The sequence below is a fragment of the Spermophilus citellus genome, assembly GCF_964194105.1.
Source record: "Spermophilus citellus genome assembly, chromosome: 2".
Taxonomy (NCBI): Eukaryota; Metazoa; Chordata; class Mammalia; order Rodentia; family Sciuridae; genus Spermophilus; species Spermophilus citellus.
In genome coordinates, this window is record NC_138183.1 from 175,032,681 (window position 1) to 175,055,266 (window position 22,586).

The 22,586-nt window shown below is 35.4% G+C and overlaps 1 protein-coding gene across 1 annotated transcript; it reads right to left on the bottom strand.

The window, feature by feature from the left end:
- Nucleotides 1-406: 406 nt before the first annotated feature.
- MED17 (mediator complex subunit 17) lies at nucleotides 407-22,586 on the bottom strand. Its single transcript, XM_081266798.1, has 12 exons — nucleotides 22,193-22,586; nucleotides 19,472-19,638; nucleotides 16,884-17,103; nucleotides 15,182-15,318; nucleotides 15,006-15,090; nucleotides 14,524-14,676; nucleotides 13,527-13,657; nucleotides 12,171-12,355; nucleotides 7,964-8,101; nucleotides 4,214-4,331; nucleotides 2,116-2,275; nucleotides 407-947 (listed from the first exon to the last, which is right to left on the bottom strand). Exons 1-12 carry the CDS (start codon nucleotides 22,440-22,442, stop codon nucleotides 736-738), a joined length of 1,956 nt encoding a protein of 651 aa, XP_081122924.1. The 5' UTR covers nucleotides 22,443-22,586; the 3' UTR covers nucleotides 407-735.

Sequence of the window (22,586 nt, forward strand, 5' to 3'; positions counted from 1 at the left end):
ACAGTTTTTGTTTTGTTTTGCAGGGTTTGGGATTGAACCCAGGGCTTCATGCATGCCATGCAATCTGAAGCTTTCCATGCTTTCAGCTGCCCCTTCCAAACAATTTTATAACTACCTGCTTAGACCACGACATGCAAAAGAAGACAAATGGAGAAGAAATCCTTCACTTACTAATACAGGAGCACACCCTAGGAGCCCTAGAATTAAAGGGAAGACCTGTTCCTCTGCTGCCATGTGCTTGTATACTTCAAGGACAGGGTCTGGCTTCATCAGTGCAAGTGAGGTTCTATAAGAAAGCTAGATGATAGAGTGTCTCAATGTCCTTATGTGATCTTTTTTTAGAAATAGTGGAATGAGAAGTTGATTACAATTCATTATGGCTATTAAGAGCTCTGCAAAAATTGGAGATTTTTTAACTACACACTTTATTTGATGCTAATATCAAAGACTGGGTATTTTAAACAGCAAATTTAATCCCCTCCATTAATAACACTTTCAGGTTAACTGCAGTAAAAAAAAAAAAATGTATTATTTTACATCTCCCCATATACCTACAACTGTACATAAACTTCTGCATTTCAAAGTACATCACTTATAAAGTGAAAGATTTCAAATTGCTAGGAAAACATTTACTAATTATTATTATTATTTTTAAATAATACTCCTTTGGAAGATTTCTCTTCTTTGTGCTTATAATTAATTTGCAAACATCTCAAGTCAATTTCAGGAAAAAAATCATAGCAGACAAGGGCTAAGTGCAGACATAAGAAGCTCCATTTTATAAACAAAGTTTCGACCTTCCATTTTATTCCACTGAACTTCTTTAAATGGCCCACGAAGATGACTCCATTTACCATCTTGTAAAACATCACTTTTTGGAATGTCTTTACACTGGTTACGGGGAAACTGAACCATAATCTTGCTGCCACTTTCAGGTCCATTACGAACTATGGAGAAAAACCAAAATAGTAATTACACTCCTTTTTGCAAACCAGAAAACAAGGATAAATCCCACAACTTTATTTTACTGTGATTATAAAAATCCTTATCAGTTCATCAAGTTAATCTTGTTAAAAGTTCTTTTCAATTTCAATATACTAACTTTCTAAAACTAATTTACACACACACACACACACACACACACACACACACTCACTCCAGGCTGGTATAAATATCTCTGATTTACTGTTTATTAAATACAAAGATTAGGCAAGAAGAATTTTGGCGTAGGAAAGTCCTACATTTTTTGAAAATCACTGACTTGTTTTTTAAAACACATTCATTTGATAATTCAACTTTCAATAAGTAGGTTAATATATAAAGCCTACTCAACTATTCAGAATAAAGACTGGAAGGGATAAAGGAAAGATTATTCTGAATTAAGAATATCAGGTTTTAATGAGGTTTTAGCTACTAACTCAGGAAAAACAAAAAAGGTAATTTGAAACTCCTAGCAGTACGGGACAATGGGTATAGAAGAATGCACGCTTAGCATGTGCAACCCTCTGCATTTAATCCCTATCACCAAAAAACAAAAAAAGAAATTCCTAGCAATAAAAATATAGCAATGACTAAGCTTACAGAGTCAGACTAGGATCCTGTGGGGAGATATTTCAAACTACCCAATTTTTGAATTTTAAAGTATTAAGAGCAGATAGTAGAAAAAGATCATACTAAAAATTTAAGTCCTACAAATGTAAAATTTAAGCTAGATAATGTATGTGGGAGTCCTATTAAAGTACCCACTTGTCATAGGTGCTTAATAAAACAGCTCTCTTCTATTTCATCCCTTTATATTTTTGGCATCAGATATTATTCTTTCCATGTTTACAGCTATATTTTTTAAAAGTTTTTATCCACAAAATGTTTGGGTCTGCAGTAGTAAAAATGTTGATGACACTTTACAGAGGATCTACTAGAAAATGTGCTCGCCAAGCTGAACATTTTTATAACTACTATAAAGAAAAGTAATAATCTCGTTTTGAATAATAAGTATTATCAGATAAATATCAGTGTATGTACGTTAACTACTACTTTTAAATATACTTAATTATTAAAGCTAAATATTAAGGTCAAACTCCCAAAGGTCTGTTCTTTCAAAGAAGCAGAGAGTACCTGAAATAGCATAGTCACCACTCGGGGAGGCCACTGTTATGGCAGAGGCATTGCCAATACTCTCTATGGGCCCAAGTCCCACATGATTACTGAAGCTGAGTACTTGCCAGCCCATAACCTTGGCTAGCTGCTGAACTGCATGAACCTGATGCTGTGACATCTGTGGATGAAAAAAGAAATTTGACTGACAAACAGCATAGATATTTACTTTGCAATTTGATCATGCTCATAAACTTTTGTTGGGGTTTTCCATGTCTTATGTTTGAAGAGTCCTATTCTATGTGACTACTAGGGAGAAGTAGCAGAACCCCATCTTCCACTGAAGTAGCTAAAATTGCCTGATACTCAAATCCCTTGTCTACTTCAAAACAGGCACATGAACTAAACTTGGCCAACTGGAGTCTCCTGATAGATTACTGAATGTAAGGCATCACTAAAAGTAGCAAGCAAGTATCTTCTACTCCCTATTCAAATCCAGTCTCCACTGAACTTCTCTGCCCTGGGAGCCTCAAGTGTTGGCTACCAGCTTCTATGTCCTCTGACTTCAGGCAAAGGCAGCCACCTATGTAATGAGGATTATGAATGAGAGCCAGCAAGGTGGCAAGGAAGAGTGTGTGATAAAAGCATTTATTCCCCTGGTACTTTCCCTATGAAGTTATCCAGACTGGTTGTTTACTTTGACAAAAGACTGCTGGTCTCATCAAGGTGGCTTGTTTTACATTACTCTCCCGTTTAGGGTTCTTATAACTTATTCTTTCCCCCAACCCTGGCCTAGGACTGGTGACTACTAAGACCCTGGGGCCTGGTTACCCAGTTTCTACTAACAGCAAGTTACCGCACTGTGGCTTGGTGGCTCTTCTACACCCATAATGTTGTACATAGACCCTAATCAACAGACCCGCCTGAGTATGCCATCTTTTTTTTTTGGTAGGGGACAGGGTACCAGGGATTGAACTCAGGGGCACTCAACACTGAGCTACATCTCCAGATCTACTGTGTATTTTACTTAGAGACAGGGTCTCACTGAGTTGCTTAGCATCCTGCTATTGCTGAGGCTGGCTTTGAACTCTGGATCCTCCTGTCTCAGCCTCCCGAGCCACTAGGATTACAGACATGCACCACACACCCGGCTTGTCACCTGTTTCTTGGTCATACGCTGAATGAATGCATTCTGACACCAGTGGGGTTGCAGTAGTGCCAGGAGAGCAACACTGCCATTCCCCTAGCTTCCTTTGATCCCTGCCATTTGCAAACCTTCACCTCTACACTTCCCATCAATTCTGGGAGTTATTCAGTAACATTCCAATACATTTTTATGTGTGTGCTTGAGCTAACCAAAGCCATTTAGGATATAATTAGCTAAGAGCTGTTGTGCCTCACAAATGCATTTTATGTATTTGGCACCAAAGACGCAAATCAATATTTAAGATTACTGATGCGAGAATGGAGAGTTTTAGTATTTTTTTCCCTTAATTTTATGTGGGGGGAAAAAAGTATTATATACTAGTATTTCAAAAACATCGTTTCTCCCATAATTCAGCATTTCACCAGATTAAAATTCACAAACAAGATACGAAAAGTACTGCCTTTTATAGATGAAGGACAGACCAGAAACTTGTACAGTGTCACAAAGCAAGTTTGTGGTAGAGTGGGGACTAGTACCTAGTACTTTTCTAGACTGCCTTAATATGAGGAACTCTCTCCTAGGGTTAATGATTAAAATATTCCACTTCTTTTTATAGATAATGGTCATTATAGTTTTGTATCTGACCCCCTTTCTCTAATTTTCTTAGGTTAATACTTCACTTCTAGTTTTGAAGAAGCTAAACCTCAGCAATCTGCAAAACAAGAAACTTGTTAATCTCAAAACTTGTTCTTCATCCAAAACACAAAGTACAACAAATCTAAGAATTTATCAACAGTTTTGACTAACCAATAGGTACAAATTATAATGTTAAAAATTAAACGAAAGAGCGGAAAACACTGATTTTCTCCTTATATAACTTACTACATTTTAACTACTTCTTACTCAGTTTGCTCTTGAAGCAGTTATAATATAAGAGGAAGGAGCTTATGATCTGTAGTCTGCAACAATTACCTGAGATAGAAGAAAATCCTGTAGCTCCTGCTCCTGATGAGACAGTGTAATTACTCTTCCATCTCTGTGTACAACTCGAATCTGCTCAACTCCAATATTCAATTGCAGCTGAATGGACCTTTATAGACACATACACTAAAAATCAGAAATGTTCAAAAATATATAGTACTACAAACAGTAAAACTTAATCATGGAAAAATCATAACAGTTTTTCTATGCTACACCAACACTTCTGGGGAAGAAAAGGTCTTCTTTGGTTCAACTGAACAATCAGACTCATTGCAGATCACAATGAACATCAGTCTACTCAGGAGGCCAACATTAGATGCTCTTCTTCTAAGGCAGTCCACACAGAAGCACATGCAGCTGTCTGCACAGCAGCAGTACACCTTTCTTATGAAAAGATTCATATTGGCAATATGTATAACTGTAGAGGAATATTTCCAGGGTCCCCATAAGAGAGATGCTCAGTTTTCCCATTCAGGGAAGTCCAAAGTCATCCCCATCAGCATTTAGAATTCCCCTCAATCTGCTGGATGAGGTGGCCCCAGTGGCTCAGGAGGCTGAGACAGGAGGATCTCGAATTCAAAGCCAGCCTCAGCAATGGCGAGGTGCTAAGCAGTTCAGTAAGACCTTGTCTCTAAATAAAATACAAAATAGGGTTGGGGATGTGGCTCAGTGGTTTAGTGCCCCCTGAGTTCAATCCCTGGTATCAAAAAGAAAAAAAAAAAAATTTCCCTCAATCTAGATGCAGTTTACCATTTTGGGATCATGTTTCAATAAACAATGACACTTAGTAATACAGATCATATCTTTCCTTATCGGGTTTCTCAGAAATTGAGACTGTAGTTAACAAAAGGTTAAATTTTCGTACAGAAAATAAAAAGGTTTGGCTCTTCCTGAATTAATTAGCAAACAATTCAGAATACATACATTCTATTAAACTGGCTTAGGTCAAACAAAGAAACTCATAAAATATTCAATAAATAACATTCAGATCACTACAATCTTCTAAAACAACCTAAAATTTTAGCAAAGAACACGCACAAGAGACTAGAAATCCCTCAAATTAAATAACTTAGATAAACAAATATAGAAAAACAGCACCGTCTTTCTATGTTTGAGATATATATATATATATATATATATATATATATATATATACACACCTCGTTTTTAACATTGTTTTATAGCAAGTATTTGTGAATAAGGTATTTTAACAATAGTTTACATAAAGTTTTGATTTTGATGAATTGAAATTTACATTGTTTTTTGAAAGAAAAACACAAAACTCAGAAGGCATAAAGAAAAAACATAAATCTAAGCAAATTTAAAAAATATTTTTAAAATAAGGGTATAAAAGAATAGGAATTTGGGCTGGGGATGTGGCTCAAGCGGTAGCGTGCTTGCCTGGCATGCGTGCGGCCGGGGTTCGATCCTCAGCACTATATACCAACAAAGATGTTGTGTCCGCCGAGAACTAAAAATAAATATTAAAAATTCTCTCTCTCTCTCTCTCTCCTCTCTCACTCTCTCTTTAAAAAAAAAAAAAAAAAAGAATAGGAATTCTTATTGTATACCATAGGTAGGAACATACTTGTGACTACCACTTTGAAAAACCATTTGCAATATGACTAAAAAATTTAAATATTCTTATCTTTTGATCCAGCAATTACATCTGATAAAAACTTTATCTAATAAAGATATATTTGCATATGTGTAAGTTACTTTTCTGGCACTCAGCAAAAATGTTCATTAATAGAGGGTTAAAAGTCTTGATACATAAAATGAAACACAAGGCTGAAAATAGAATGAGATAGATCTATGTGTTCTGAAAAGGAATGTTTTTCACTGATATAACATTTCAGAGTGAAAAAGCACAGAAATCAGGAATGACCACTAATATGCATAGTTTCTTTTTGGGGTGACAGAAATGTTCTGAAATTAGAAAGCAATGATAATTATATAACAGGGAATTTAAAATTGCTATGTGAACCCTAACCCTTATTTTTAAAAAACACACAAATCTGTGTAAAAGAAGCAGGTTATAGGTGAAATACATATGCCTGTAAACGCAGACTTTCCTAGAAAGATGTGTAAGACTGTTTAACATGGCTGTTCCTGAGGAGTTGTGAGGACCTTTAACTCTAAATGTCATAAACTAACTCCAGCTCTAAAAGATGAGGAAAAAAGGCATCTTATTAGTCCCTTCTACTCCCTGATGCCCTCTCATTCTGTCAAGGCTACATTATCACTAAACTTTCTTCAAAGAATTTACATTGGGCTCTATAATTAAATCTAACAGTTGTTTTGGTCTTGGTTCCAGACATAAACTACTGAATGCTGATAATTTTTTCTTTCTTTTGTGCTCACTCACTCAATATTTTTTTTTATTTATACGTGACAGCAGAATGCATTACAATTCATATTACACACACAGAGCATAATTTTTCATATCTCTGGTTGTATACAAAGTATCTTCATACCAATTATTTTATTATGGAAAAAAATTAAACACAAACAGAAGTAGATTATAATATAATGAAGGCCTATGGTCCTATCACCCACCATAACAGTTTAAAGACCCACCCAAACTTGTTTCATTTATATTCAACACCCCCCAACACACAAACTGCCCTCATTATTTTATTTCTTGAGGCACAGAATTAGAAAACTATACCATAAGGAGAGCGTTTACTCCATTTATGTATAATGTGTCAAAATGCATTCTATTGTCACGTATAACTAATTAGAACAAGTAAAAAAAATACAAAAATAAAAAGAATTAGAAAACTATGATCCAGCTTCACTCTACCTTTTTGCCCTGGAATTTCAAAATTAATTTTTTGTTCATTGTATGCTCTTTTTTAATCTTCCATATTTGATCTTACATTATCTACTATTTTACATTTAAAAAACAGTGAATTAAAATTTCCATAATGAAAAACAGCATTATAAATGCATTTTCCACTCATACTCCAAATGGTGACAATTTTGTCTCTCACAGTGTTCTGCTTGCTTTAGTTAGTTAGGTATGTCTGAATATGCAGCTAACACTTGAAAAATAAAAAGGTACTCACAGATCCTGACAAATGTATGCTGGCAGTTCTCTCAGACTAACTTGGAAGAAGGAATTCAGCTATATCTTGTCAGTTGTTAAATTTTGTAGAGGTTCACATGAGACCCAAAGCCCCTTTTCATGGCTCCTAGCCAACTGTATTAACTTCTGATGTGTGCATGCAAATCAAATACACTGCATTTCCATCAATGGACAAAAATCATTCTGACCCCTTCACAGACAGACAGCTATCAACTTACTTTTAAGGGCACAATCATGAACTGGATTAGACCCAGATCAATACCAGCTCTGATGAGAAATTTCAGCTGTTCTAGGCACAAAATGGAGGGTATGGGCTCTAATATAAATGGCCCTCTTTACTTCTTCATATACCCTAGACTTGCCACAGCCTCTAAACATGAACTAAACATTAGAGATGGCAAGACAGCTTTTATTCAGTGCTGGAGTTTACCTCTTATTGTAGCTTAAATGTGTGACATTTATCTAAGAGACACTATATTAGATATTCTTACCTCTCATTCTCACAAACACTTTATAGCTGATATAATTTGCTGGAATGTTATGCCACCCAAGCAAATAGAAACCAAAAGCTTAACATAATCACTCAACAAAAACCAGGACATAACAAGCAACTTAACATTAGACACCTACCTTTTATTTTTGATACTTACTTGCATATTTGTTCATAACCTTGTGATGTGATTAAAACTTTCACACTAGATTCATAAACATCATTGATATTTGACCAATGAGCCTGTATCTGAGGATCCTCAATGCGACTTGCTAAGCTGTCAATGGTTGCAGCAGTTCTTTTAAAGAAAAGAAGGTAAAATTTTTAAAAAGTCACCATATAAATGAAAGGATTTAAATCACTCATAACATTTTCATGAAAAATTGAAAATTAGATGAGTATTTTTGAAAATGTTACCACTTTAAAAAAAAATCTTAAAGAAAGGTACAGAGAGTTCTAAGAACCTCCCACACGCTGCACTGATATGCTGGTGCTCAGCTTAACATTACAACATGCTGTGGTCACATACCTGATTACCACAATTCAGGATGCATTTATTCCCTTTTAACTCCATTAGTTTGGTCTCACTCAAGAAAGCTTGTCAAACCACAAGTGAGAAAGATACTTCTCTGGTACCAACTTGATATGAATCATTCATAAATGTCTGTACTTTATCCCTGGTAACAAATGACTTGGGACACATCCACAATTATACCTATTATTGTAATGGAATCATCATCATATTCAAGAAAAGCTGGAGACTTTAAATACAACCAAAATCTTGGGCTGAGGATATAGCTCAGTTGGTAGAGTGCCTTGCATATATAAGACCCTGAGTCCGATTCCCAGCACCACAAAAAACAAAACAACAACAACAACAACAAAACCCTCCAAAAACAAAAACAACAACAAAAATCCTTGTATTCTAAGAGAGAAAATATAATAAATACAAGTGAGAAATGAGATTCAAGTACTCATTATATACCAAATATTGTAATGAGTACAGTATTACTTAATCTAACAACCATTGTGTTAAGATAGGTACCATCATCTCCATTTTTTAGAAGGAAAGAAAAAGAAATTTAGCAATGTTAAGCAATATTCCCAAGGTTGCGTAGCTGCAGGCTAGGCTGCAAAACATGCGAGTCCAATTTCAGCACCCAAAACCAGGGAATCTATTTCCAAATACAGTAATCTTTCTTTTGTATCTTACATAATAGTAACTGTTTAGATCCAAAGTATAAATCATGGGGCTAGGGTTGTAGCTTAATGGTAAAGTGCTTGCCTAGAATGTGTGAGACTCTGGGTTAGATTCTCAGCACCACATATAAATAAATAAAATAAAGGTCCGTTGACAACTTAAAAAAAATACTGAAGGCCCCTAGTTTCTAATTATCTGGAAAGACAGCTATTTCTCATGCCCTTCATATAATTCATAGAATATTTAACTTTATGTTCACTCAGACATTTTCAAGATTAGTAATACACTCAAATTAACAGCTTTTGTCACTGAAATTTGTAAATGGAATATTAATAGTAACCTACTATGTAATACTTTACTGTTTCTAATTTACTGGAAAGAGAAAGAAAAGACTTGAGAAAGTAGGAAAAAATAAAAATAACCACTGGGGACAAGGGGCTTTTACATAAACACCTGTAAGGTTAGCTCCATTATGGTGTCTTATATCAGTTCCTAACTTTTTTTTCTTTTTCCATGATTTGTTTCCCTGACAGTGCTTTGAAATTCCTATAACAGATAGATATATATGTGATAATATTCCACTCAGCACGTATCAATAAAATAGAAGTAAAAAATACCTAGTAACTGAGAACTGGGAAGAAAACAATGGAATATTCACATAATAGTACATCACATGACTACTAAAATATATTTGAGAAGCATTTAATGAAAAAGAAAAAAAATTACAATATAATACTAAGTGAAACCAGGATATAAGATTTTATGATTCTAGGACTAGGGATGTGACTCAGTGATAGAGCACCTGCCTATCATGATCAAGGCCCCAGGTTTGATTCCCAGTGCCAAAGAATAAAATAAAATAAAAAACTAAAAAAAATATTTTAGAAGATGGGTGCGGTGGCATTCGCCTGTAATTCTAGCTGCTCAGGAGGCTAAGGCAGGAGGATCTTGAGTTCAAAGCCAGCCTCAGCAAAAGTGAGGTGCTAAGCAACTCAGTGAGACCCTGTCTGTAAATAAAATATAAAATAGGGCTGGGGATGTGGCTCAGTGGTCGAATGCCCGAGTTTAATCCCTGGTACCAAAAAAAAAAAAAATTTTTAGGATTCCAGATTTGCTTAAAAAAAAAGAGAAAGAGAGATAAACTCACCCCAACACACATGCGTAAAAATACATTAATGTGTTAATAGATTTCACTGTATATAGTATTACATAGATTTTTTTTTTAACTGTTCTTATTGGACATCACATTATTTGTATAAATGGGGCAAAATTAACATTTTTAAAGTTTTGCTGCTTACAAGATGGGTACTTACTACTTTCAAATTTATAATAGCGATAAAGACAGCTATTTCTTATGCCCCTCATATAATTCATAGAATATTTAACTTTATGTTCATTCAGAAATTTGCAAGATTAGTAATACACTCAAATTAACAGCTTTTGTCACTGAAATTTATAAATAGAATATTAATAATAACCTACTATGTAATACTTTACTGTTTATAAGGAGCTTTGGCATATGTTTCTTAATTTGATCCCAAGATCAATCTTATATCCCCAACTAAAAGGAAATAAGTATAGAGCCAAAGATACTAAATGACTTGCCCAAAGTTACTTGCCAAGTGATTGAGCACTGGCTTATTAAACACATTTTTCACCCTAAATACCTTACTCCTTCCACTATATCATAGTATCTTCTTATACATATCTTCCTAATTCATTTAAGTAAAAGCTGAATGGCCTGAATTTCCATCTAAGACTAGGAACTAATGTATTAATAAAACTATGATTGTATCAGCAAGAAAAAACTGAAAATCAACAATAAAATATCAATAATAAAATACAAGATAAATAAAGTATTGATTGAATGACAATTCTGAAGTACTATCAAGGCAAAATTATGAATGAAGTAAAAACTGACCTCCTCACCAAGTACCAACAATGAAATAGAAGAGCCACCCTTTAGTACTGAAAAAGATCACATTATTTATGTCCAACCACATCAAGTCCTTCTGTAAACAATATGCATAAAAGAAAGAAAATAAGACTAGGAGATACATGGACTTGGGCACATTAGTTCACAGTCTAAGAATAGAAATTTAGATCATCCAGCTTTTAGTAAAATGAATTAGGAAGACATTAGAAAATACAGGAGAAGCCTATAATTCTAGCAACTCAGGAGGCTGAGAAAAGAGGATTACAAGTTTCAAGCTAGCCTTAACAACTTAAGCAAGACCCTATCTCAAACAAACAAACAAACAAAAAGGAATAGAAAAAAAAGGACTAGGGACGTAGCTTATTGGTAAAGCATCCGTAGGTTGAGTCCCCAGTAACAAAAATAAAAATAAAAAAGAAAGAAAAAGATAGCATGATAGCATGATACCATGGAAGGAGTAAGGAATTTAGGATGAAAGATAAATTTAAGCTGGGGCTTAATCACTTACCAAGAAACTTTGAACATAAATACCAATTTTGTTACTTTTAACTTTGTAACCTTAGGCAAGCTTCCCTATATTCTCAAAGCCTCAATCTTCTCACCTGTGAAAATGGGGTTAACACTATCTACTCCAAAGAACAGAATTAAATAAGTAAATATGGGAAAAAATTCTTCCAAATCATAAAATGTTTGGGAATAAGTATCTCAAAGATGGGTTACTGAACAAAGTATGGTGTTCTGCTGAGAACAATGGCGCACTCCTATAATCCCATTTAAACGAAGTAAGGGAATCACAAGTTCAAGGCCAGCCTGGACAACTTAGCAAGACCTGTCTCAAAATGTTTTTTAAAAAAGGATGGGGACTTAGCTCAGTAGCAGAGTGCCCTGGGTTCAATCCTAGTATTTAAAAAAAAGAAAGAAAGAAAGAAAGAAAAGGAAGGCAGAGAGGAAGGAACGAAGCAACTTGTCCTAAAGCACATCCCTAGTCAGTAATCTTTGCAAACATTTGCTGTAGTGATAGAAGCAATACAGTAATTTAGATCAACCATGGATCAAAGTCTTCCCCATACTTGCTAAGACCTAGTCCACCACCATAAACTTTTACACTGCAGCCACCTTCCTCTCCCTGGAAAAAAAAAGGTTGAAACATCCAAATAATAACATAAATGAAACAACTGTAGAAAGAGGACTACAATTTCAAAGAAAAACAGTAACTTTATTCATCCTTACCTACTCCTCAGAAAAATATGCTTTGCTTGTTTAATTATTTTTTCCAGAAGTCCTTCACTGGACTGTAGTGAGTTAATTTCATTTTTATCAAAAGCTTGAGGACCTGAAAGTCTCATTCTCTTGTGGCCAAAAGGTGCACTTGCTGGGTGAGGCATCATGATGGAACTCAAGGTCTGTTTATGAAACTAATAAAAATAGCCATTTTAAATGACCACTAGCTATGGAGTAAATACTATACAATGTTCAATCAAAAACTTGGCTCACATTTTGGAAAAAGAGAAGTCAATGGATATGAACTAAATACAAAAGAAATGTTGGCACAGAAATATATGCAAGTTATCTTCTAGATCATGCATAATACAAGTTTGTAGACAAAAGGGCCCCCTCTCAAGCTGTAACTTTTATTTTGAAAGTTTTAAAAACAAAACAATTATTATTCAGAGTCTTATCAAGAGAATGCATACAATCAGGACATAGTTATCCCAGTACAACCTCAATTACTGGTTCCCAAACCTGGCTGTCTATTAGAACCCTGGAGGAGCTTTTAATTTTTTTTTTTAATGTTTAGAATTTTTTTCAGTGCTGGGGATTGAAGCCAGGGCTCAGTGAACTACAGTCCTAGCCCCCGAGTGTCTTCAAAAAACACTGGCTCTTACACTATCACAATCCAGCCAGATTTTTGAGTGAGTTAAGGAGGCTGGGCTATGTACTTTTATAAAGTTTCTAAGGAGATTCTAAAGAAATTAGCCTTAAACTATGAATCAGAACCCTGGAAACACAGTTGGAGATGACCTATGTGTAGAATATGTCCTGAAGTAACTCAATATCGCCATTCACAGGCCATGGCAAGATACTTTTCCTCACCCTCTACCTTAATCAGAATCATCCTACCCTTGGCACCCTTTATCATATGCTTCTTATATTTCTCCTATACAATTTGTATACTTGTACCACTAAAAAGTAGGCATGGAGCCAGGCATAATGGCACTCGGCGGCCTGAAATTCCCAGTAACTCAGGAGGCTGAGGTAGTAGGAGGAACACAAGTTTGAGGCCAGCCCTGGAAACTTAGCAAGACTGTCTCAAAAAAAAAAAAAAAAAAAAAGGACACTGCTCAGTAGCAGTGTCCCTGGTATCAAATACACATCCCCCATCACCACACACACACACACACACTCTTGGGTACAGGTACTGGGTTAGGATCACCCCTGTATACCTGGGCATGTAGCAAGGTTCTTTCATTTCAGGTAGTCAATGTTGTTGTTAAATGAATAACTGAGGCACAGGCAAGGATTGGTGCATAGTCACTGCCCTGGACATGATTACCACAATGCAAAGAAAAATGTTTATTTCATTACCTCTCTAATCAGTAGATGCAAATTATGCTCTAAGACATAGAGGTGGTCCTCTGGACTTTGCTTCTCAGTAGCAGATTTTTGGGATTTCTTATCATTTGAGGAATGGCACAAAGAAATAGATAACTGCAAGTCTATTTACAAAAAGAAGCAGGACAGACACATATAAGCTAAGATATAGACAGGCACAAACTGTCTCCATAAAGTATAATCAGAATCATTTCTCAAAAAGGTACATTCTAAACTTAAAGATCAGGCTTTATGATTAACATTTTTATATGAAAATGACCACTCATGAATATAATAAACTCATATGTCTTTGGATGATTCAAATTCTATTGATCTATAATATGGCTGCTGACCTTAAATTGTGGCTGAAGACTGGTAAATATGCCATATAATTATTTTTTTTCTTCCTACCTTAAAAAAACCAAAACAAAACACAAGGTTTTTGCTACTGTTGATTTTTTTTTTAATACAGAGTTGGTATCTGGTCTTGTCAACTGGAAGATAGACACCCTCCCCTGCTCCCATTAGAACTGGGATGGAATTTTTTCACTTCTAAAACCTATTCCTCCTTCCTAAGGACACAATCCTAAGAATTTATGTAAAATATAAGAGCACAGCTAATTATAAACTGAGTTTTAGAATAAGTAATTGCTTTTGAATAATAAAAACCCAATTTCCACAAATTAAAAATATAATAAGTAAACATTTTTAAGCTAACATCTCATTTAGACAGGACAGTATCCCTGGTAGATCTTAGTTGTTTAACTGATGCTGAAGAGTAGCCATGCTAGTGTAAATTTTTTATATACACTGCTTTAAAATCCAAGAGTTACACTATTTAGTATAGAGAACAGACTTGGAAGTGTAGCTTGTGTTTTGTGCTTTACTGGCTGCTATTCTGGATAGCACACTACTCTCTCTTTGCTTTTGTTATTCCCCCTACACACCCAAACAGCTATCCATTCCATCTCAAAGAATTATCTGATCATACTTGGAAAGGGCTGAGAGATTATCTGGTTTTTCACCACAATATGCGGGATCTGTGATTTGATCTGAACAGCTTCCCGAGAGAGTTGTGCAAAAATTTCTTTACATAAGAGAACATTTTGTGCTGCTTCTAATTTTGTCTGCCAATGTGGTGAACCTGAAAGACAAGAGGTTTATGTATATATCAACTTCTAACCATATTATGTATAATCCAGCTTACATGAAAACTTGAATACATAAAACAAGTTTGGAAATCACTGCATTACTGTATACTCTTTCTAAAATATAAAAATCTTACTTCTTTCACACAGAGAAAACTAGTAAATAAGTTCAATTTAGAGCAAAAAAAAATTGCACAGCTATTCACTAATGCAAATTATAAAAAGTATATTTCTAATTGTTCTTACTCCAAAACACCTATTTGTCTTATTTATATTTATTTTCAGTTTATCTAAAAATATAAATTAAGAAAGAACATAACTACACCTGGTTTGGATTTGGGCAGAGGTCTTTTGAAGAGGTTAACTGTGCCAAGATCACCTATGTCTGGAGCCTGTTTTTGAATGGAAACCTGTATGACAATAAAAACAAGGTGGAAAAGTCAGCAAACCAGCTTCAGGGCAATTGATAAGAAGTTACTTAAAAAGTGCTTTGACAAATACCTTGATGTATGCAGACCCCTCTAAATCACTAGGAATTTGTACATCAAGAGGACAGTAATCTTCAGGTATCTTCTTATCCAGATCAATATCTGTATTCTTTATTACTTCAAATGTACCATGATGGGGAAAAAGAGACCCTAATGAGATATTAAAGATAGGAAAATAAAAAACAACACATTAATTTAGCACATGTTATTAATTATGTAATACTATATATCCACATCACTGAATTATAAAATTAAGTTCCCACTAAAAATATTGTGTATTTTGAGCTGGGCATGGTGGCACACACTCAGGATAATCACCCAAGTTTAAGGCCAGCCTCAGCAACTTAGCAAGGACCTGCTTAAAAATAAAAATATAAAAGGGACTGGAATCCCTAAGCAACTTAGTAAGATCCTGTTTCAAAATAATAAATTAAAAGGTCTAGGGATATAGGTTGGTGGTAAAGTGTTCTTGGGTTCAATCCCCAGGACCAAAAAAAAAAAAAAACTAAAAAGGGTTGTGTGTTTTGGAGGAAGGTAAGAGCAAAACAATGAGCAAAAGGATTAAATGAAGCAGTAAAAATAAGTTACTTATCTTAAAAAAAAATTCCTTAACTTAATGGTATCATTATAATATGAACTCCACAGACCACACAAATTTTTGTAATGTAGTTTCTAATGGAGTTTCAATAAAAATGGAAGTGTTTCTAGAAAATAATTAAACCTTACAAATGTACTACTTCTGGAGCTCAGTCTCTGTAATCAGGTTACAATTAAAAAGTGTTCTGAATTCAGCAACAGAAAGAAAAAATAGTGCACACAATACCCTTTTTTCAACCAGTTATCAGATTTTGATGTGACTGTTTTTGCGCCATACAGAAATCTGGGTAAATCTGTTAAATTATGTGACCTGTTGGCAATTAAATGTAACTTTTATAATAAAGGAAGATATTCAAAGTCTTCTTGCAATTAAAAAATGATGTATTTGAATCCTTTCATAATCATGGGTGGTCATCCCAAAGAGAAATTAGGTTATATACTTGCCCATAATTATTTGTGGGAAAGAACATAGAATTTTTAAAACCAGCAAGCACTGCTTTTACAGACCATCTACTAAAATGTAAAAATGGACGTATCATCTTGAATTCATGTTTGTAATAGGATTTTACTTTCAGAATTAAAAGTTCCCCTATTCACATCAATGCAGAGGCATTTCAGTCCTCTAGTGTTTAACCAAACCACATAAACTTTTCTTCCTTTAATTTAAGCATAATGATGCCCTTGCTCTGGCAAATGAATCCTTTTTTTGTGTATGTGTGGTGTTGGGGATTGACCCCAGGGCCTTGGGCATGCAAGGCAAACACTCTACCAACTAAGCTACATCCCCAGCTCAAATGAATTCTTTTAAGATATCACTCTACAATTGCTATTTCAACTATCCAGCCTCATTCTTAGCATTCAAAGCTTACATCTCTGATCCAGGAGTCTTATAAACCTCATCTCTGAACTTTCTGTTAAGTGTACTGAAAAGGTTTTCAAACTGAAATTAAACAATAAGAGTAGTTTCTGGCTTATGTGTACAGATATTAAATTTTCAAAATGTAACATGTAGCTAAGAAACAATATAATGTCTCCTTTCTAAGAAGGATGTGTATGTAGCATCACAATTAAACCTATACACTTACACAAAAAGCATAGTTTATAACAATTACCTATACCTGCACTTCTGTAGCTCAGATCCCCAAGAATTTTATCTCCAACTTTTCTAAGTTTCCAGTGTTGCCTTAATCTCAAGAGCTCAGAGTTGAAGTCTCTTTGTAGCTTGTTTTCTTGATTTTCCGTAACTGATTTAGTCAGTCTTTCCGCTCCCTTCAACAGTATTTGTGCTGCTCCAGCAAGTGACTTCTTTTTAGATATTAGTTGCAATGTCTGAGGATTCTATAAAAAACAATTCTAAACTGCAGTTTTGTATTATTTTTAGATGATTTTAAATTCAGAAATAAAACACCTACTCAAGAGAAAATTTAGAAATTAAAGAAAAGCAAAGAGAAGTTGGATGGGAGGTGAAGTATGTATAATAATGCTTTAAAAAAATAAACTTAGAGCAGGCACAATGGCACAGAACTTTAATCCAAGCCTGAAATCCTATCTACTCAGGAGGTTGAGGCAGAAAAATTTAGCAAAACCCTGTCTCAAAATTTAAAAAACAAAACAAAACAAAACAAAACAAAACATTAAAAGAGCTGAAGATGTAGCACAGTGGTGAAGCACCTCTGGGTTCAATTCCCAGTAAGGTAAAACAAAACAAAACAAATTCAACAACGATAAAAAACCCTTATCTCCAGCACCAGTGGTAAAAAAACAAAACAAACAAACAAACAAAAAAAAAAACACCTTAATTTATTTCTTTGGTCAATTCATATAGAATTCTGTTAAATGAAAAACATCACAATGGACCAGAAATTAGAACATAACACTTGGCATGAGTTTACCAGTGCTGGGTTAGGGTCCCTTCTAATGCACTGCCATTCCTCTCCTTATATACTGCCATCTCTGCCCCCATCAATGTGTATACCCTTTTGTGACACTCACACTTGCAATTAACATCTAATCCTGCTTGGATGGTAATTTAATGTGATGGCATAAATCATTATATATACAGACAGTACAATGATGCCTGACATATATTTGATTTAATGGATAAAATACATGACTCTAATGGAGTATAACTCAAAAATCATCTTGTATTATCACAGCAATTAAAATGCTTTTGGAATTAAGACCAAAAACATGTAGCATTAATATTAAATGTACTTTACTGAATGCTGACTTTTTTGATAACTGAATAGAAATCAAAATCTATATCATATATACATACATATATGTTCATAATCACTACCAATTCATGTATTTTATTAACCAGATGCAATTCCCAAAAGTCACAAAATCAGATTTAATAAAAGGAAGATTGCAAGCTGTGTAAAAAGTCAAAAGCACATAAAATGTTTCACAAAAATGCCACAACAATCTTTTGATTATATTAGGAAATCTAAGCCAAAGAAGTTCCTAGAGATCATAAGAAATTCCTGGAGAATGCTTTCTAGGAAAAGCACAGAATGGTGGGAAAGTAGTGTGCTGAGTGAGGTGCTGCAGCTCTCTCTGTCTTTGCTCTCTAACTACTGGCTTCACTGTAACCCTCAACACAGTGTAAACCTCTATGGGCCTTAGTTTTCTCTCTGCAAAAGGAAGGAAGCTGATTTACTAAACTCTATAAAGTCTTCCAAAACCATGTCTCTAGATTCCAAAACTATTACTATGTGAGAAATGATGTTGCAGACTCTTCATTCACCAATTCCTCCTTCAGCTCCTTTCATTTTAAAATGTTAACTGAATATATTCTTTATCAAATATCAACAGTTCTACCCAGTTTTCAATATCCTCCATAATTCTGCATAACTTTTCCAATCAATCTCTAAAAAACTGGAGGGGTTAGTCAGAAGAGAGAACTGAGACTCAGAAAACAACTTACTTAAAGTCACACAACTAGTGAGGGCAGAGGTAGAATTTGTACCCAAGTCTCCAAAGTCATTTTATTATCACTTTTTTTTCCCCCTGCTATACTGGTGATTGAACCTAGTGGTGCTCTACTACTAAGCTACAGCCCCAGATCTTTTTTTATTTTTCATTTTGAGATATAGCCTCACTAATTTGCTCAGGATGGTCTCACTTGTGATCTACCTCATCCTCCCAAACTGCTAGAATTATAGAAGTGTGCCACCACACATGGCTTATCATCACATTGTTGTAAAATATATGACAGATCAAGGACCCTAAAAATGTGTTAAGATTTGGGAACCATGGGTATAGGGACACACACCTGTAATTCCAGTGACTCAGGAGGATGAGGCAGGAAGATTAAATTTCAAAGTCAGCCTCAGCAATTTAGCAAGGCCCTAAGCAACCATGTCTGAAAATAAAAATTAAAAAGGCTGGGGATAAGGCCCAGTGGTAGAGCATCCCTGAATTAAATCCCCAGTACCAAAAGGGAAAAAAAAAAAAAAAAGGTTTTAGGAACTTTAAATTATTATAGTGTTAATGAAATTTAACTCTTCCAAAGGTCAAAGGTATATAATAAAATAATAGAAGGTGCAATTTTGTGCCTTTGTTTTTGATTAGTTAATCTTCACATCTACATTCGGACTTAATTTTTCAAGAAAGGAAAAGGGAACAATACACACAACCAAAAAATGGTCCTGGAATGTATTAAAAAGCCCCATAAAGCTTATTCAATAAAGCCCATAAATACCTGTTTTGGTGGAAGTGCATCCTGAGAAACAGGATCAAGAGTCATAAATTTTTTATCTTTAACAATACTGAGAACATCATACAGAACACACATCTCTGTAAGGGCACTTCTCAAATTGTTCCTCACTGAATCCCAAGGCCAAAGGGAAGGCTGAAATTTTACCAACCCTAGAAAATGGGAGAAAAAGAAATACAGAAGTGTTACATTGGATAGAAGATAGAAAACTCATTTAGAGTTTTAGAGTACTAATAGAAAAAATAAAATTGAAATAAAAAATATATTTTATTTCAAATTACTTTTCCCAGCCTGCCCATTCCCTACATATTTTCTTGAATCTTTATTAACATTTAAATTAGCAATCCTACTATGGCAAAACAAATATGATATTTAATTTCCACAGGTTGTATCTATCATTATAACATTATAGATTTTTAAAATTATGCAAGCCCGCCCCCCACCCCACCCTTTTTGGTACTAGGGATTGAATCTAGGGGTGCTTTACCACTAAGCTACATCCCCAGTCCTTTTTAGTTTTCATTGTGAGACAGGGTCTTCTTGCAAAGTTGTGAGGCTGGCCTCAAACTTGAGTTCCTTTTGCTTCATCCTCACCAGCTACTGGGATTACATGCCTGGCTCTTATGCAAGGTTTTCAATGATCCTTTCCCTTCAAGCTTTTAGTATTTGAACAAGTAATTTAGAGAATTTCCAAAATACTGAAAAGTATGAACTAAAAAATGTCCTATTGCAGGGCATGTTGGTGCTCGCTTGTAATCCCAGTGGCTCAGGGAGCTGAGATAGGAGGATAGAGAGTTCAAAGCCAGACCCAGCAAAAAGCAAGAGGCTAAGCAACTCCCTGAGACCCTATCTCTAAAATACAAACTAGGGCTGGGGATGTGGCTCAGTGGTCAAGTGTCCTTGAGTTCAATCTCCAGTACACACCGCTCCCCCAAATTGACCTATAATGCCAGAACCAATTTTAGCTACTATTAATACATGTTCCCTTTAATTACACACAGACACATACACATATATTTTATTAAATACATACTTGCTATACAGAATTCTAACAAAGAATGAGAGTAAAAAGTGAAAGTATGCCAGGTACGGTGGGCTATTCCTGGAATCCCAGAGACTAAGGCAAGTTTGAAATCAGCCTCTGAAACTTAGGGGAGATCCTATACCAAAAGAAAAACAAAAATAAAAACCAAAAAAGATGAGGATAAAGCTCAGTTGTAAAGCCCTCCAAGGTTTAATTTCCAGTACTAAGGGGAGAAAAAATATTTTCCTATTCATTCATATGCCTATATAAAGTCTGAAATGACTATTATGTTTCTTATTATTATACTTAATCATTACAGCTGGTAAATATACATATTCCCATTTTTCTATTACATGCTCCCCTTTCCCCTTTAATATGTTCTAGAGATAACTTCCATGTCAACCCAGATAGAACCACTTCATTCTTTAACATCATGATATTTGGAACTTGAATGCATAATACATTTAACCATTCCTCTTTAACAGACTTGTAGATTACTTCCAACAATGCTAGCAGTTGTAAACATCTAGGACACATACTCATGAACATACAACTTTTTTGTAGGGTTAAATATTTAGGCATGGATCAAAAAAAATGCACATTTAAAATTCTGCACATATTAAAATCCCAAAGTGTCTTTATTAATTCACATTTCCAACAATAGGTATTAATAATCTTTTAAAATTTCTGCCAATTTTATGCATCTTAACTATTTTCATTTCTCTCCACTAGTGAGACTGAGTTTACAAAGTTTATTAGTATCTGAAGTCTCTCTTCTATGAGCTGACAATTTATATATCTTTGGCCTAGTTTTCCAGTCATCTTTTTCTTTTCAGTTTGAAGGACTCTTTGAATATCAGGGATTATCAACCAATTACATAATATGTACTACAAATACTTTTCCCAGACTGCCACTTACATTTTGCTTTATGGCATCTTTTTTAATTTTAAGTTTTATATAGTTATATTTTCCTTTATAAGGTCTATGTTTCCTATCTTAAGCCTCATATTTCCTAGGTTATGTGATTTTTTTGTTATTTCTTCCAATATTTTGTTTTACTTTCTTCATTTAGGAGAATCCAAAAACACACTGATGTTGCTTCTTTAATTCTCTCCTAAGTAGCCTCCTCCGTTCCAGTTTAGTTTTTCCTATAATTCACTTATTACAAAGCATTCAGAGTAATCTTTAAGAACTCAATCTGTCTCCTCTTCAAAAACTTGCAATTGTCTTTGTGTGTGTGTGTGTGTGTGTGTGGTGTTGGGGATAGAACCCAGGGTCTTGTGCATGCAAGGTACTCTACCAACTGAGCTATATCCCCAGCCTGCAATTGTCTTTCTAACTCACTCTAAGACCACACAGCTAATAAGCCATAGAGGTACTGAGCTCTTAACCACTAGTGTGACACATTATAGGCGTCTGTGTTTTTTTTTTTTTTTTTAAGTGATTATTGGAACACTTCACCAATGACATGGTCTCAACCACTCCCTCTCCGGGGGACCTACACAAAGAGTGTCGTAAGAGTCCAGAAATGTCTGAAGTGTCCGGTTATGACAAAAGACGATGATGAGATTACTACTGAGCGAGAGTGACACTTTCAAAGTAGTCCCACGCAGGCAATCTCACCGAGCGCGGGAGAGGCAGAGTGACATCATGCCGGCGGGCACAGAGACCCCAGCCCTACCTTCCTCGTCGTCCTGGTCTGCACTGGACCCCGCGCCCGCCCAATCCTGCGCATCGCCCTCGGCCCCCGCCGTCTCCTCCTCCTCGGAACCAGAACCCTGGCTGAAGTCGATCCTCTGGGCCAGACGCGCCAGATTTTGCGACATGGACAGCGGCTGCAAGTAAGTCTCAGTGCCATCCAGGCCCACCTCCTGGACCTGCTTCTCGCAGGCCGACTCGATGCTGATCCGCACAGCGCGCACCCCTGACATGCTGGCAGCTTCAGTGGGCTGGAAGCCGGCAAATCCGTAACCCTACCGAAGACAAACAGAACCCCAAGGACTAAAACAGCTCCGGCACAGCGCAGTCCCCACAATGCTTTGCGACGTTTCCGCCCCACAAGTCTCACGGAACGA

Coding starts and splice junctions, on each gene's coding strand:
- MED17 (XM_081266798.1), bottom strand. CDS start 22,442: ATGTCAGGGGTGCGCGCTGTGCGGATCAGCATCGAGTCGGCCTGCGAG. Junction 17,104..19,471: donor ATGCACTTCCACCAAAACAG/GTATTTATGGGC, acceptor TGTTTTTTATAG/AATCCTCAGACATTGCAACT. Junction 15,091..15,181: donor AGGGGTCTGCATACATCAAG/GTATTTGTCAAA, acceptor ATTGTCATACAG/GTTTCCATTCAAAAACAGGC.